This window comes from Anguilla rostrata, chromosome 1 (assembly GCF_018555375.3).
Source record: "Anguilla rostrata isolate EN2019 chromosome 1, ASM1855537v3, whole genome shotgun sequence".
NCBI lineage: Eukaryota > Metazoa > Chordata > Actinopteri > Anguilliformes > Anguillidae > Anguilla > Anguilla rostrata.
Window position 1 is genome coordinate 76,665,510 of NC_057933.1, and position 16,421 is coordinate 76,681,930.

General features: G+C 38.5%; 1 protein-coding gene across 1 annotated transcript in view; it reads right to left on the reverse strand.

Annotated features, from left to right (window-relative positions):
- LOC135235962 (nuclear GTPase SLIP-GC-like) overlaps nt 1–16,421 on the reverse strand; it is a 43,041-nt gene that overhangs the window by 11,327 nt on the left and 15,293 nt on the right. The window contains exons 3-13 of the mRNA XM_064302063.1: nt 16,214–16,291; nt 15,755–15,874; nt 15,168–15,276; nt 14,140–14,365; nt 13,708–13,938; nt 13,357–13,548; nt 8,565–8,743; nt 8,417–8,465; nt 8,227–8,325; nt 663–783; nt 428–561 (exon numbers count right to left, since the gene is read on the reverse strand). Of these exons, the coding sequence (XP_064158133.1) occupies nt 428–561; nt 663–783; nt 8,227–8,325; nt 8,417–8,465; nt 8,565–8,743; nt 13,357–13,548; nt 13,708–13,938; nt 14,140–14,365; nt 15,168–15,276; nt 15,755–15,874; nt 16,214–16,291 (1,538 nt within the window). The remainder of the gene's footprint in view (nt 1–427; nt 562–662; nt 784–8,226; nt 8,326–8,416; nt 8,466–8,564; nt 8,744–13,356; nt 13,549–13,707; nt 13,939–14,139; nt 14,366–15,167; nt 15,277–15,754; nt 15,875–16,213; nt 16,292–16,421) is intronic.

A 16,421-nucleotide genomic window follows, 5' to 3' on the forward strand; every position in this document is an offset into this window, starting at 1 on the left:
AAACACCACCCAAATTATGACTTTCTGTTGATAGCTAGATCAGGGAACATTTGATATTTATATCATATCCATTGCTAATTTTGTGAAACAGTATACCCAAATCACCAAACTACCTGCACTATGTCTCCAAAAGTAGTGGTAGAACTTGAACCAGCAAAGGGTGGACCAACTCCATATTAATGCCCATAATTTTGGATGAGATGTTGGATATCAGGTGTCCACATACATTTGGCCATGTAGTGTATCTGGATTTTGAATATGGAAGGTAGCTGGCAGTACACCAGAATTCCAGCAAGACTGTCTTTAATGTTTAATTTCAGAAACAGCAGCTGCCAGTCTTCAATAAAATCATCTGCATTTGGTTCTCCATGATAATATTACAATTTTTATAAATATATTAAAATATACATATGGAGTCAAAACACACCTTTGAACTGACGGCGTCCTTTGAAAAGCGAAGATATGAAATGATTCCGGAAACATCAGATACATAATCTTTCACTTCCTTCACAGAATGGGAGACATACAGTTTCTTAATGTGCTCCATCAGCAATGGCAATTCTTTGTAAATAGTAGAAAAAACAGCTGGTTAGCACTTAAACCATTTATTTTACCTTCACATTGTGCTTAAATAGATAGGCCTATGTTTTTGTTTTTTTTACCAGTTTCATCCAGATCCAGAACAGTTGACTTCCCTTGTTTATTTCTGCTGAATTCTCTAGAACTCACAGTGTACACATCAAAGAAGCCGTCTGAATGCCCTTCATCGCCAAGCAGAAATTTCTGAAATCAAATATAACTATTGTTATTCATACATAATTGTTAACGATGGTTGTGGTCTGTAATATGCAGTGCTGGGGAAGCTACTCTAAAAATGTTAAATAAGTTACAAAGTACTTTACACTGGAAGTAGTTAAGCTACAGCACATGTAGGGATGCACCGATATGAAGCCAATTTCTGATTTTTGGGGGGAAACAACGGCCAATGGCGATATCGATGCCGATAGTTTGGTGCGTCTGCTTCCATAAGTTTTATGTTCAACTGTTTAAAATCTTGCCGTTCTAAAAAACACAATTTTAAAGACAAAAAAATTGTACTTCCTCGTTCTAATGTGCTCCCCATAGGTTTCTATTTGCATCACTGTCCCTACATTGGGATGGCAGGTATGCCTATCCCACTAACAACATGTCTCCCCATTGGACATTTTACAGACACCAGCCAAATCTTCACCTACACGACCCAATCAAAAACTTGCATACTCACGCAAAATACCCATACCTTTTTACTCTGAAACATTTCCAGTTTATACAGCTAGTCTGCCTGTGGCCTAGTGGGCAAGGTTACAGTATTGGAAACATGGGGCCCTATGTTCAAGCCCAGCTAGGAACATGTTTCTTTAACCTGGTTTTACCCTCACTAATAATTGTCTACTACTTCTCAATTATTGCTTTTGCACCATATCTATCTGCCTTTCACCAAACGTGTCCACTGAATTATGACGTACCGTCTGCACGTTCAGTTATTAACCGGCTACAATATTGCAAAGCCATATGGATTCAACGGGAGCTCTTCTGTGCTTACTGGCCTGTGTTCTTCTTTAAAACCACAGACAGGTTTGCTAATGATATTTCACGCATTGCATAGCTATGTCATGGTGCTGCACTAACAAAGTCACAGACCGGTAAACCTCCGGTTGAAGGACTGAATCCCGCCTCGCCCTCAGGCAGATAATTCCCTCTTTTACACTAATGTTTTCTTACGCTTTTATTTGCTTTACCAAAACTCACTCACGGCCACCCATATGCATTTCATGATGGCAAATGTATTCCTTTTATTAAAAAGTTACACCAGTTCACCACTGTGCCATTTCTACTAACTATATTTCTTCACTTGGCAACCGTACAAAACCTTCTTATCAGCAAACGCCACGTTTCTACATTCATGTTACCTCGCCCTGTTCTCTATCTAGCCACATACAAATAATTACTACGTATGTACGTTCTGCAACTCCCCATTAAAACATTACATTTAAAATCATGACTCACTCGTAATTATAACTACTAGTACTGAACATGAGAAAAGCACATCAGTGCAATAGATTTCACGTTACTTAACCCTCCACTTCTGCAACTAATATTTTATACAGACTGTTATATATACCGTTCGATAAGGAAACTAAGCTCGCTCATGCTTACTTCATTTACTTCGCACTATAGTCTGTGAACATGTCAACCTTCACCAATATGCCCATTCTGCTAAAAACATATTGTTTCAACTACTCAATTTCATAATTTCTCCTAATTTCTCTCACACTGTTGTTATTTTTTATGCAAAGCCTGCTGGGACATATGCGTCTGCTCCTATTCTCCACTATCAAGTTTTCCGGTTCTAGCGTAGCAAAACAGCGAAGAGGATTCCTACCTGCAGATAAGCCTATCAAAATGCCTTATAAACCTTACAAACACTAAAAGTCCATCTCCACGAAATAACAGACAACAGAGAAGGACAGAAGGGTACACAAGTTGCGACCTAGGGAGCTCTAATTCTACGGGCTTGCTGATTCTTTTGTCAATCAAGGCTTGTTGGATGGCCGTCAAATCTGTCAGTACATACACTGGCCATATTTCACCCGCGTTTCTGATGCGTTTACACTTACGCCACCGCACACTTTGTCACAGTCACTGTTTTACATATATAGCAAACCGAAACTGCTAAACGGTACACACTCATCAGACTGTACAAATTCACAGAAGGATAGCCATAATCCACAACCGTTTCTTACACAGTCACTTAGCATTTCTCACTCTCATAATAAAACGCTTTGCAAAAAGAAATTGTATCTCATAAAAAACACGTTTTCAACGTACAAAAATGCCAAGTTACTCTCACATACAAGACATACACCATCTATAACTAAGATGTATTCCAAAGCAATGCTACCCAATATTTCCTCAATTCTTTCATGTCACTTGGCCCTGCATGTATAAACATGCAGTACATGGACAGGCCAAACATATGTGTGGATGGCTTTCTCACAGTCAAGATTGATTGAATAGGCGTCTAAATGTCCAATTTGTATTGGTATGTATGTATTTCGCTGCCCAGCCTTTCTGTTGCGTGAATGATTGTATGTTTCTTGGTATAAATGTCTGTTCGTAAATGTGAATGTAACATGCTGCGAGAGAAATGTCCCCATGGGGATAAAGAAGTTCTCTATGTATGTATGGACAATATGTATTTTACATGCAGTATTTATTGTACGTAGCAAATATACAATCACTTGTACATTTACTGAAATTCAGTTCAGAAGCAAGTATAAACATATGTTTTCTGGAGAAATATGCTTCCTGTAGTTACTTACCAGCAGTTTTCTACATGAATTTCAATGTGTTCCATGAGGCAATTCGAAATATTTGACTCTTTGATCTGACACAAAGTTTGCATGACATCGTAAAATGGTAAGATTACAAAACACAGGGCCAACTGACTTGAAAGAATTCAGGAAATATTGGGTAGCATTGCTTTGGAATACATCTTATTTAATTTCGGTGAGGCAAGATAGCCTATATTGTTTGTAGTACCGTAACTTGGCGTCATTTTGATATCAATACTTTTAATGGCAGGCCTGGATTTTGGCGGTCTGAATGAATAAGTTATAGACGGTGTATGTCTTGTATGTGTGAGTAACTTAGCATTTTTGTACGTTGAAAATGTGTTTTTTATGAGATAAATAATACGGTACTCTGAGCGCAGGTAGCAGGGATGGCGAGTTGATATTTCGTTTTTTGCTACTAAAAGTTTGTTAGCAAAAGCTTTTTGAGAGGATGAATCATTACTTTTCTTTGGCATAGATCCATTTGCAGACAATATCGGATGAGTTCGTTTAGTCTTTGAATCCATCATTATGCTGAGAGAAATCGTATTCCGTCATAGCAACAAGATAAACCCGACATTAGCCCTAAAATATGCCAATACAGCAGTGAAATCCCTGCTCACTGAATAAGGAAATAAACGAGACAAATTTTTAAAAAATTATACCATGTCATTTTACAGTCAATATCTGGGACTAAATATTGAATAAATATACGACCTTACCATTGATTTTACGCGTAGAGAAGTCCCTTTTGAGACTTAAAGGAGTACCATGGTGATTTTCACACTTTCTCGGTTTTATGTGCTATTTGCACAAGAGGCATTGAAGAAACACAATGAGCTAAGTATTAAATATGTCCATTCTGTATTTTTGGAGAAATATGCGTTTTAAATTCATCGTCCTATTTTCAACCGGTTGAGAAAGTTGTCATTTTGCTACGTCACGAATACAGTCACCACTCCCATTTCCACGCCCCGTAAACAAATCTGACAGGACACACCGTCCTGCTGTTCAGACAATGCAAATATTTGACTAACGTTAGGTTCACTTAAATTAGAGTGCCTTTAGATTATTTCTGGTTATATTCATTTAGCTAGCTAGCTAACGTTAGCTAGCTAGGAGGTTTGCTTTCATAAGGCAATGTTGTCGACAACGTTAGCTTGCTAGTTTGCTTTTATGCGGACGTTATAGTTGTGCTTTTATCTTAACTTGGCTAACTAGATAGCAAAAATTATAATTGGATATAAGTCAACGTCCTTACCTTAGCTATCTATCCATACTTGATATACTACTAAGCTAGCTAGCTTGTGAAAATTCAGTCTCCCAAAGAGAGCGCGTATCATGGGGGTAGCTATGGTAACGAGGCACGGTCTGTCAATCATAGCTAACTGACAGTTCTCATTACCACGCCCAGACGGTTCGGGTGAATTTTTATAGTGGGAAATTTAGGCTTAGAAAAATACGTTTTAAAGTACATTGAAATGACTGAAGAATTAAAAAATTATGCACATTTGTTTTGTTGTTGCCTGAAGACAACTGGGAAGTGTCACGTTCAACCACCATGGTACTCCTTTAATGGTCAAATATTGTCTTGGACAATCTGTTTGTGAATATACGTGCATCTGTGATGCCTGGGTACCTTCAAAAATAGCTGTGTGTAATACCACACCTGTTGTTTACGGCATTGTCACCCTTTTTAGTACAGCCTGGCTTGATTGACAATTCCTTCATTCAGTAGATGAGAGGATAAGCTTTCTAACGATGTATAACATGTCTGAGTTTGCTTTTGGAATAGCGTTTTATAGGTCAGCGTAACCGAATATTTTCTTATCATCGCATTCACTTACGCATTCACTCTGGGTTAGCAGTAAAAGACGCTGCACCTAACGAAACGTTGTCAACGATTTTTCACAATTTCTTGGAAAATACTATTATTATTGAGAATTTCTGGGCATAGCTAATATGTGCTGATAGACCTATCTGACAGTTTTCTGGAGCAAAACAGAAGCAGATAGAACTTGATTTACTGTCTCTGTCTCTATCTACTGAACACAGATAAAATTTCATCATTGCTATGTAAGTATTACTGCTCAAAAATATTTGGTGCTTCGTGTACCATATAACAGACTTTATGTGTCTACAGTGCAGTTTCTCGCTGCAATACTATATTGAATATAAACAAAGACCATTTATGCTGTAGTCTGCAATGGAAATAATAAGTACTCTGCGGGCAGCACGCAGGTAGTAGGGATGGCAAGTTGATATTTCGTTTTTTGTTTCATTTTTTCAATATCTTATTTATTATTTGAAATATGTATTATTATTCTATCAGTCTCTGAGGTGCTCTGAAATGTGCATTCTCTGCTAAGCTGAGCAATGGATTGGAATATGTGTCTGACGTAGTGTTGCACGGTATAACGAAACTTCAGCACCTTTTCGGTACTTTAAAAAAAAAAAGGTTCGGTTTTAGACTTTTTCCGAAGTTCGGTACTCTTAGGCCAAATGTAAAAGCCAGGGAAATGTGTCTCCCGCATTACTGATTGAAAGTATGAAAGGTGTAATTTGTCAGAATCTTCGCTAGATGGCAGTAGCAACTAAGGTAGCCAAATCACGTGACGTGCGCTTGTGCATTCCTCCTCGTTGATACAGCGCAAGCTTCAACTCAGTTCACTTCAGTAGCAATAGGTGTTTTAATTTGGAAATATTTTATTACAGGAAGATGCTATATTGTTATTAAAATATGCTGTTTTTAGATATATTTAAAAGTGAAAGACCTGTTTAAAGATTATTTAGTGTACAATTGGTTCATTTTTGAAATATATTTAATATACTTTTCTATTAGTGTTGTAACACTATAGGCCTATGCTTATTAATATGTTGAAGAGGCTTCAACTTAAAGGTTGTTAATAAACCAGGTTGTTAATAAACCATGAATTTGAAAATGAGGTCAACCCTTGTGGACGTTATGTTTCTGATCTATAAAGGTAATTTAAGTATCGTTAGGTAACGAGAATCGAATCAGTACCGTTTAAGTTTCAAGTATCGTTTCAATGTCAAGTATCGTGATGCTAAACCTGGTATCAGTATCAAAGTCAAAATTTTGGTATCGTGACAACACTAGTCTGATACCTTTTTCAGTTGCAGCGCAGAAGCACTGCAGCTCTACATACACGCCGGGCCATCTAAGCAGGCCCGGTTCTAGGGTTTTTTGCACCCTGGGCAAGATTACATTTTGACATCCCCCCCCCCCCCCTCCATTTCCATAGAACCCAAAATACATGACTCTCTAAATAATACCGATAGTGACCTAGCTAACGTTGGCTATATATAGGCCTACAGAAAACTGAATATGCTAGCTAGCTCCATGACGGATCTTTTAAGTTAATCACTCAATCATACACATATGCTGTCAAATTAATTTCCTTGATGCCGTTGAAAGTGAAAGCAGTATTGACAGTTCTGCAGACTACGCATTTGCAGAAATACAACCATCTATAGTCTTCATTACACAACCTGGGTTACTTCATTTCTATGTTACAAGCAAGTTACAAGCACAAGAGCAGACATTACTATGAAAACGTTATGAGACGTTGCGTTAATCACTCAATCATACAGCTATATATGCTGCTGGAGCGCGTGTGATAGAACACAGACGAGGTAGGAGCAAAAGTTATTTTTCCGAAATTCACTGCCAGATGGCTTGTGTCGCTTCATTTTTTCCCTTTAGATGTGTTTAAGCTGGCTAGCTAGCTGTCTAACAGGCTGACAGTTTTCCCCACCCGATTTCGTATTTTCAAAGATATACAGTAACGCAATTGGTAACTTTCAATGTGTTACATTTCATGATTGAACTAAATTGACATTGAGTTCAGAGTTCAACAGTAGCAAGGGGGGGGGGGGGCGGCATCACAGCACACGCTAGCCCACATCACTAAACTAGGCTGCTATGTCGGCGCTCATGTGCCACCCCTCGCCACCTACCGCCCTGGGCGGTCGCCCAGAGTTGCCCAATGGATGGGCCGGCCCTGCATCTAAGTGTTATGACATGCCATCTCAGTGTTACGACATAGTGAAGGCCTTTGCAGCAAGTGGCTGGGACACATCCATGGCGACGCAACAAAGTAATCCGACAGCGTCTCTTAGCACAAAATTGGCCATAAGTCATCAATATTTTATACAATCATCATGATATTCAGGTGATATGTTGGGTGAAGGTATATGATCATGGGGACAAAACCATTTTAAAATCGCCAACGCCGCTTGGAATTTTAAAAAAAGGGTTTTGTTGACCTGGCAGCCCACCGGGCCTGTGCAATTATAGGGGAAACACTGAAAATGGAAAACAAAGTGCGATTATTTTGTATCTGACAAGCAAATTAATTCATTTGTTAATTTTTTTTTAATGCAAAGGTGTTCATTTGCTATAACAAAAAGTGCCTAGAATTTGTAAATAACAGCCAACTGGTTAAATCTCACGTACACACCAAAAAATGATGCTATGGTACTGCAGACTCCAATTCCTCATCTATGACTATATGACGACTTTTTTCCATTCAAATTAATTATAAAAAGTTGATCTTGTATGGAGATGTAGCTTTCTCCATGCAGGTGAAATTGCTGTGTGAGACTACACAGTCTATACCTAGGAGGGTCTTTCCTCTAAATGTTGTGATTACAATTTTGGATAGAAAGTTTTGTGCAAAATAATTTATGCTTAAATATTCATAAGTTATATGTGTAATATTGCCATAACATTTTTAAATATGTTATTGCTATTTGTTTGTTTATTTTTGTCTTTGTGGAAGCAAGATGAAAAGCAAATTTCATTCGAAGCTATCACACTAAAACTTACCTTCGTTTTCTTTTTGAAGAGATCACTGATTGCTTCTTTAAATCTCTTATTGTGTAACAGTATACATGCCTGTTTTTCTTTATTATCATATTGAGGATCCTGAAAAATATGTTTTAATATTAAATGTCAAATATTAAATATTTCCTATCAAGTATTCAAGATTTATATAATTTATATAACCGCTACTTACCTTTGGATCACATTCTATTTCAAGATCCTTATCTCTGAGATGATAACTCCTAGTAAAATACCAAAAGTCATTCAAAATGAAAAACATGATAGGTCTGCATACAGGTGTACCAAATCATTATAATGGAATTAATAAAGTAGTAGCTAACTTTTTGATGTCCTCTGGGTTGATAGTATCTGTTTTGGTGCAGACGAAAGTGATGTTGTGACACTCTCCTCCTCCAGCAACGTGTCTCAGTGTTGTATCAAAGATCTCATCTGCAACTTTCTCAGACAGGGCACGGTTGTTCTCATTCACAATCCAGACTGAGGAGCACTGGCTGAGACACTTTGGGATTTAAATGGAGAAAGTTGGTAAATTTCAGCATTTCCCTTGGAAAGGGGAACCGGTCGGCTAGACCCGAATGTGCTCATATCTCCCCGACTAAACTGACAAAGAGCAAGTGTGATTGCTAGTGTTGTGTCGTTCACGAACGATTCGTTCAAAAGAACGAATCTTTTGGGTGAACGAAGTGTACTGAATCACTTCGTGAAATGATTCGTTCGCGAACGTGAACTGGTAGTTCACTGACTGACTATCGTTCACAGTTCAGTGGTTCGTTCACTGAACGTACTGCGCCCACCCCGAAACGTTCGCGAACGACAGTACACTTGCACGAATCGTTCGCGAATGACAGTACACTTGCCCGAGTCGTTCGCGAACGACACAACAATAGTTCGTTCCTCTTACTGTAGCGAATGAGGAGCCTCGGGTGAGGAAAGTGGGCATGGAAATATAGATAATAAATGGATAATAATCGAACATCACTGTCAAGTGTGCTGCTTATTTTCAATGAAATAACAAGCCTTTTTTTAAAAACATGTCTCAAAGTAGGCCAGCCAAGGCTACTATTTTATCGACTACATTTTTTGAGAAAACGATAGCCTATATCTACTTAGCCAACGTATATCAGCACTTTCTCTTTCAAGCAGCCGTTAGAACAAGTCACGGTAGAGAAATCAGCATCTAGGGCTAAAACAACACATTTTGGGAAATTTAGTAAAATAAAATGGCCATATCAAACACATTTTTTCAAACTAAATTGTTCAGAATAAAATTGAAAACAAACTTTTTAAAAAAATAGGGAAAGAAAGTGTTTGGTTCTTTGGCTACATTCAATTAAAATAAAATTACATTCTGCATTCAATTAAAATAAAATAATGTGCTAATATATGAGCCGGGGTTCGCCTGTTTTCATTTTCGGTAGGCTGATTCTACTGATTCAGTACACTAAAAAGAACTGTTTTGCCCATCACTAGTGACTGCAAAACTGGTGGATGTACAAAAAACGTCAGCAGACCGGTTCAGGTGTCATTTGGACCATAGAGCCTATGCACGAACAGGAGAAGGTAGGAGGGGCCAGTCAGTGAAGCCGAGGAAGTATTGGGAAACAGCCTCTACTGCGCATGTTCAAAACTGTTGAGGGCAAAAGTGCTTGCTGCCCATCGAATTCAATGTAGAAAACCAAAGTGATTCAACAACCAAATAAAACCACATTGGTTGATTTTTTGTCGTCATGCATTTCATTATGTGTAGCAGTTTGTGGAACGATGATTTTTTTGTCCAGAAGTTTTGTGAAAATATTCACAAATATTTTAATACCTTTTCATAATAGAAAGTCTGTGAAGCCCAGTCTCCAGCCCCTTTGTCTATATCTACACCCATAGACATATATACATTAAGGCTGTCAAAAGTGCCATGAAATTGAGTTCGAATATTAGCTTTTGTAATTAGTTAGAATATATTCGAATATCATTTGCATATAATTCACACAAAAAAGCTGCTTATTGTCGGGCGCAATTTGCAGGTGACTCTCCCTCTGAACTGGCCAGCGTGTTATTTTCTTCAAGCGGACAGTAAAATAGAGGACATTGGTGAACTTTCATACTTGGTTACTACATCTGGGGCCTCTTTATAAAACGTATTTTAGATCAACTGTGTGGCGCATACGTAGAAAATCACGTCAAAGTAGTGATTTGTAAAATTTCTCTGACTCGATTTGACCGTGGAAACGTACCTCAGGTCTTCACTTGACGTATGCACAAGCAAGTTAATTTTTATAAATGAGTCCCCTGCAGTTTCTATAGCCTAATGCGCAAATGAATAAAGCACTTTCTCGTGGGTGTAATTTGCCACAACTCGGCATTTATTAATCACAATAATAGGGGAATGATTGTTTATAGGAGATCCCTGTTTATTTCTTAACACAAAAACTATTCAAACGGCTAGTACTTGTAGCCTAAAACAACATTAGCCTACTTACTCTGTTTAGCTTGTTTAACTTCTTTCGTCGTCCAATTTTATCAAAATATTCAGAACAGAAAGGAAACATAGCCTGCCATGGGAACATTATCTAGGCTAAATTGTTAGCTGACCAGATCTGTTGAACGAAGTGGAAAAAGAGACTGGCTCGCGAGGCTAGCTGACCAGTAACGTTAGGTGTCCATGGAGCTGAAAGTATCACCGGAGGTTATTGGCAAGGAAAACCAGGCGATCCACTTGCTCTGGGTCCAGGGCAGAACGTTTTTTGTTCAGTGGAAGTAACGTTAGCACAGGAAATGAACTTTGTGTGCATGAACATGATTCGCTGTATGAAATTAAAGCCTGCATATTCATGTTAATTACAAAACGCGGGATCCAAAACTAATATTCGAATGCTCAAATGTAGGTTCGAACTTAAAAAATAGAAAATAAAGATTTTCGAATATTTTTCGAACTTCGAATATTTTTTGACAGTCCTAACATAGACGCCGCATTGGCCGCTTCGTCCTATTTTTTACAGTCTCTGTGCGTGACCTAACCACGGATAGCCTACCTAGCTCACCGGCAAGCTGATATGCTAGCTAAGCATATTCGTTTTACTGAGAAACATAAATTGAAGATAACTGAATATAATTGTATTTTTAATGTCATACATATAACGTGATTACATGACACAGTACAGTCACGGATGGAAATTAAACTCCTTAAACATATGATAATATAGGCTATTTTTAAGGCAGACAGTCAGCTAGCCTCAAGTTCGTTCTGCAATCGTTCGTTTGGGTTGATGGGCTTTTCCGCACCGGACTGTCAATCACATTGTAAAAATCACGGTTTTGGTTTTGGCTCCAAATCGACAACATGGCCGCGCCCGCCATTGACATGAAAAAGTGTTTTAGAGACCCACGGAGAGTCAATGGGTGACGTCACAGTAGCTTTGTCCATATTTTTTTAGAGTCTCTGCTTCGGCCCCTTGCTGAAATACGTCAACGTGGCCGCCATATTGGTCCATGCAAGACTGGCCTGAAAACAAATAGAAGTAAACGGGGGAGCTGCGGTTTTTCTGGATAAAAAAGCACTATAACGTTTACATTTCTTAACCGATTTCAATGAGTCGTTTTTATATTAAAGGGTTTATGATCTACGTGGAGTACAAAAAAAGTTTTATCTCCAGCTACTTAGAATCTCGATAGTTAGGCTATAATCGCTCGACGCTCAAGAGAGGAGTGTGTATCTTAGGTTTACATTAACTAAATCACTTACGTGGTGGGAAATAATTCACTGTCATAAGGAATTGCCACAGTTAATTTTAACCTGGCAAGCTGGCTAGAAAGTAATAAATGAATTGCTAGCTAACTTGAGTAGGATTGTAAGCATCAAATAACCTTGAATGTAAGGCTAGCTTTGCTTGTTAGCTACCTACCAATGTTTTCTTGCAAGTCGTGTTTTGATTTTGAACGAATTAAACTGAACACAACCACAATCATTTTAACCTGGCAAGCTGGCTAGAAAGTAATGAATGTATTATTAATTTTAGCTGAAACGTTTTTCATTTGAACAAGCTTGATTTCCCGAGTAAAAACGAATACATTTTTAGGCTATCATCACTACGAATCTCTTTTGACTACATCATGCTGCTAGCTGGCTGGCTACCTAGTTTGTGTCTGTTGATTTAGGTGAATTGCTATTGAGCTAATATAAAACTGATGATGATCATGTTGACAATTATAGTAGTAATGTTGTCACTTATTGTCAATTATCGATAAGGCAACTCAACTGTTTTCTGCGTTCTCATACTTAATGTGTATTACATTGCATTACAGGCATTTAGCAGACGCTCTTATCCAGAGCGACGTACAACAAGTGCATTGGTTCATGATGTAGAGGTGCAAAAGAAACACTAGAGTGAAGTAAGGATCGTAGTGCCAGAAGTGACCACATCGATCAGGACTCCAACCCTGTAGAGTAAGCTGTTCAGCAAGAATCCTACCAAGTACAAACTAGCACTGGAATCAGGTAACAGCGGCTACCCCCCTTCTGGTTGTTTACATATCAGTAACGTTACGCTCCGATGGTGCAGAAGTACAATGCAAGGCAAGGATGCATTTCACCTCTAAAGCAATGAAAAGACAGGTGATTAAATCGATACAAATCAATAAATACAAAAGTAACCATATATAGTCATTGTTGGTAACCCGTTGTATATAAGTGGAATAAACCCCTCCGGGCTGTCCCGGTTATTAGAAAATAATGTAGGCTACTTCGGTGGTAGTATGGGGTTACAGAGTAAATCATAGGACAGATGGACCGACGACAACGTCACTTTTTCATACGTCAGTGGGGTAATTTGCCTAATCTTCGCGGGAGTTCTGGGTACTTTTGGTGGAAACATACCAGTTACTTTTACATACGCATGCGCACAACAATGTGTCGCAGTACGCAATGATCTGACAGCATTGTGGCCAATAAGGGGTTGATATGTCCAAATGGCAGCTGAACCGGAAACAGTCTGATGCTGTTTTTGTACATCATCTGGTGTTGCAGGTACACAGGGTCCATGGTGTGGGCTCATAAATGCATCTGTACAATGAAAATAAAATCACCCAGCAACAGATTAAAACATGAAGCACTGACAGTACCTTTTTCCACATTTCACTTCTGTGTTTACTGACATCTCCGGCCCCAGGCAGGTCCACCAGCACAACCCCTTCCAGTAGAGCTGGAGACTGTGGCAAGGAGATGGTGACTCGCTTCACAAGAGGCCAGAACTTATCTTTTCCTTTTTCATCACTCCGAATGTAGCATTCAATGCTTTGAGACAGTTCTTCGGCCTGTAGAGAGGTTTTAGGAGCATGAATATTCATTAAAATACATTGAACTCCATTATTTTTTTACATAAAGAGGAGAGACAAAAATATGCAGTTATCCTGTCAAAAAGAATATCTCTATTCACTTTGAGGTTAATAAGTGTTATTGTGCATAAGACTCACTTTGTCAAACTGCATTGTCTTCTTGCCTGTGTGGGGAATCTCAGGAAACTCTCTGGGCCCCACCAATTCACTGTAACTTTTCTCCAGTCCCACTCTTCCATAAATGGCTGTGATCTTTTCTCTTGCCATTTCTACCATTTCACCATCTTCTGCAGTATTTTTTGAAGCGTTTTGATGGTCATTTTCATTTTTGAGTAATTCTACCAGGAATTGCAGTTCTGATTTCCAGTCCTGGAATATTAACTTCTTAATCATCAACATGTATTATCACATAGAACACAAAGGTGTTGATTTGTTTTCATAAACCAATCATGGTTGAGTTTCTATGCTAGCCTCCAAGTTAATTCTCTTAATTCTATTTCTTGTAACTGTCAGAACTGTGAAAGGATTGCTGTGCTATATGTAGTTTCCTGTTTTTGTTCATTTCCTTACCTCTGGGCTGATGAATTCAATATCAGCTTTGTATTTTCTGGATTCTGTATTGGCTTGCACTTGCACTAAGACTGAAGTGCAGGCATATGAGAGTGCTGAAGGCAGAAGCTGGTCTTCATTGACAATTGCGTTGATCAGTGAGCTCTTCCCTGCTCCCGTCTTCCCAAACAGTCCAATGTAAATTTTCTTTTTTTGGTCATATTCTTTTAAATCTGAGACCTTCTTTCTGAAGGGTTAGGACAGACTATTTTTGAAACAATTACAGCATTTACACAACTTCATGTAATCCAACTTTACTTGCCTAATAAGCAATGTCAAAAAATGTAGGAATTATGTGGCAAACCACTGTCACATGTGAGCCTGTCAAAGCTTCTTATGCTGAACATAAATGATTCATCTTGTTTTGAAAAACAAAATAATGTATCACCGGCATTGACAAGGAGCAGCAACATAAGCTAACATGTTCAAAAAATATTGTGCTGTTCATTGATTGCAGAATTACATTGACTTAAGATTTTGAACAAGACTTAAAAAAAAAAAATTGTCTACTGTGTTTGCACTTAAAATGAGTTCCAAATTAAAAGTATGCATCTTTAGGAGGCAGCTGATTGGCTCATTCAGTTAAGGCCCCACACCACGCTGTGGTGAATGGATGAGCCTCACTGCCTGTTCTCTGCAGTGCTCCATAGTGGTTGTGCAGCAGTTGTGTGGCCCAGGGCATGGGAGGGTTTGGTTGGTTAGGGGAACGTGTTTCATCACTATCCAGCTACCACCCCTGGTCTGATCGGGTGGCCATAGACTGCATGGTAAGCAGCCTATGAAAGGGCTTCCTCCTACTCTACCTGAGTTTAGCTGTAGTCTGTAGTGTGAGAAGAAGCAACTGGTGACACCATCTGCAGTTGCAGATAATTGTACATTCCAAATTTGGGTGGGAATTAGATAGTACAGGTGCACGTTGTCAAATTTATGTATATAAAAGTAACTAAATAAAAGTATACATTTGTTTTATTACAAAATAAGTTTTTTACTTTAGATCTTTCAGGAATTCCATGCTCTGTCTCTCTCTGCTGGTAACATTTTTCAGTTTGGTGTAAACCTGAGACATGGCTTGTTTTCCATCTTCTATTGCATCTTTGCCTGTTAAGACACAGGAGGAATCACTGTGAAAAACATGCATGATATAATTAACGTTTACAAATAAATGGAAACATAACAGTGTTCCCATGGTGAAGGCTTCTAGGGGCTCCATACTGATATAGGTTCCTTTTTGCCTCCATGGCCTGGCCAGGTCCATGGGAAACGTTCAGAAAATACATGAATGAGACTACGGATTTCCTTATGTTTTTAGATATCTTTAACAGACTCTTTGTATTATTGGTAAAAGTAACACCAATAACACATCAAGACAATGTGGCCTTTTAAAAGATCTAAGTAACAATTTTCAACAAATTAGCAAAAGTCTGTGAAAATGAAACGTTTGGGACATGTATGTGCTTTTTGAATTCGATTTCAGTATAAATGGTGATTTTTTCATGTAGCATTAGGCCCTTGAATCTTATAGAATTAGCACTAATATATGATGTAAAGGCCTATAAGAGAAAAGACAGACACTCACAGGTTAAGAGAAGCTCTTCCGTCTCACTTGAAAACACTGGCTGTCTTTTATTTTTCAGCTTTCTCCTCTTTGATTTCAGATCATCATTCCCACAGAGCTTTCGTTTACCTTTCTCAGGAGCTGGAAAAGCGTATGTGTTTGACAATGACTTCTGAACATCATATAACAGACCCCTAACACATGTATTTGCATAAACTAGTGATGGGCACTGCAAGCACTTGTCACACTTGTAAGAATTTACCAAACAGAAATTAATTTACAGTATATTAGCAGGCTCCGAAGAATCCAAGACTCTAAGAAACACAGGAAACGGTTTCCCCAGTATTCATAGTGAAACCTGGAACATGTGTTTTTTGTTTCAGTGTAGTCCCCCCACCTCAACCTTCCCTTTTTTACAGTGCTTTAATGGAATTAGCCCATCAGGGCTAAACATGTTGAAGCCCAAAAAAAGCCACTCACACTCCATGTATTCTTCCACTTGTCCCTGAACTGGTCCCGCTGATCTTTTCACACCATCACCCAGTTGCTGCTGTCTTGCTTTAAGAGAACATTGAAAGCTTTTATGTCAGGGCCTTGGATTAAAATAATTTTTTCACGCTAACAGATGTCTGTCGATGCCACAGCTGAGAATTTGTGTTTCATAACTTACATTTCTATTCATGCTGAA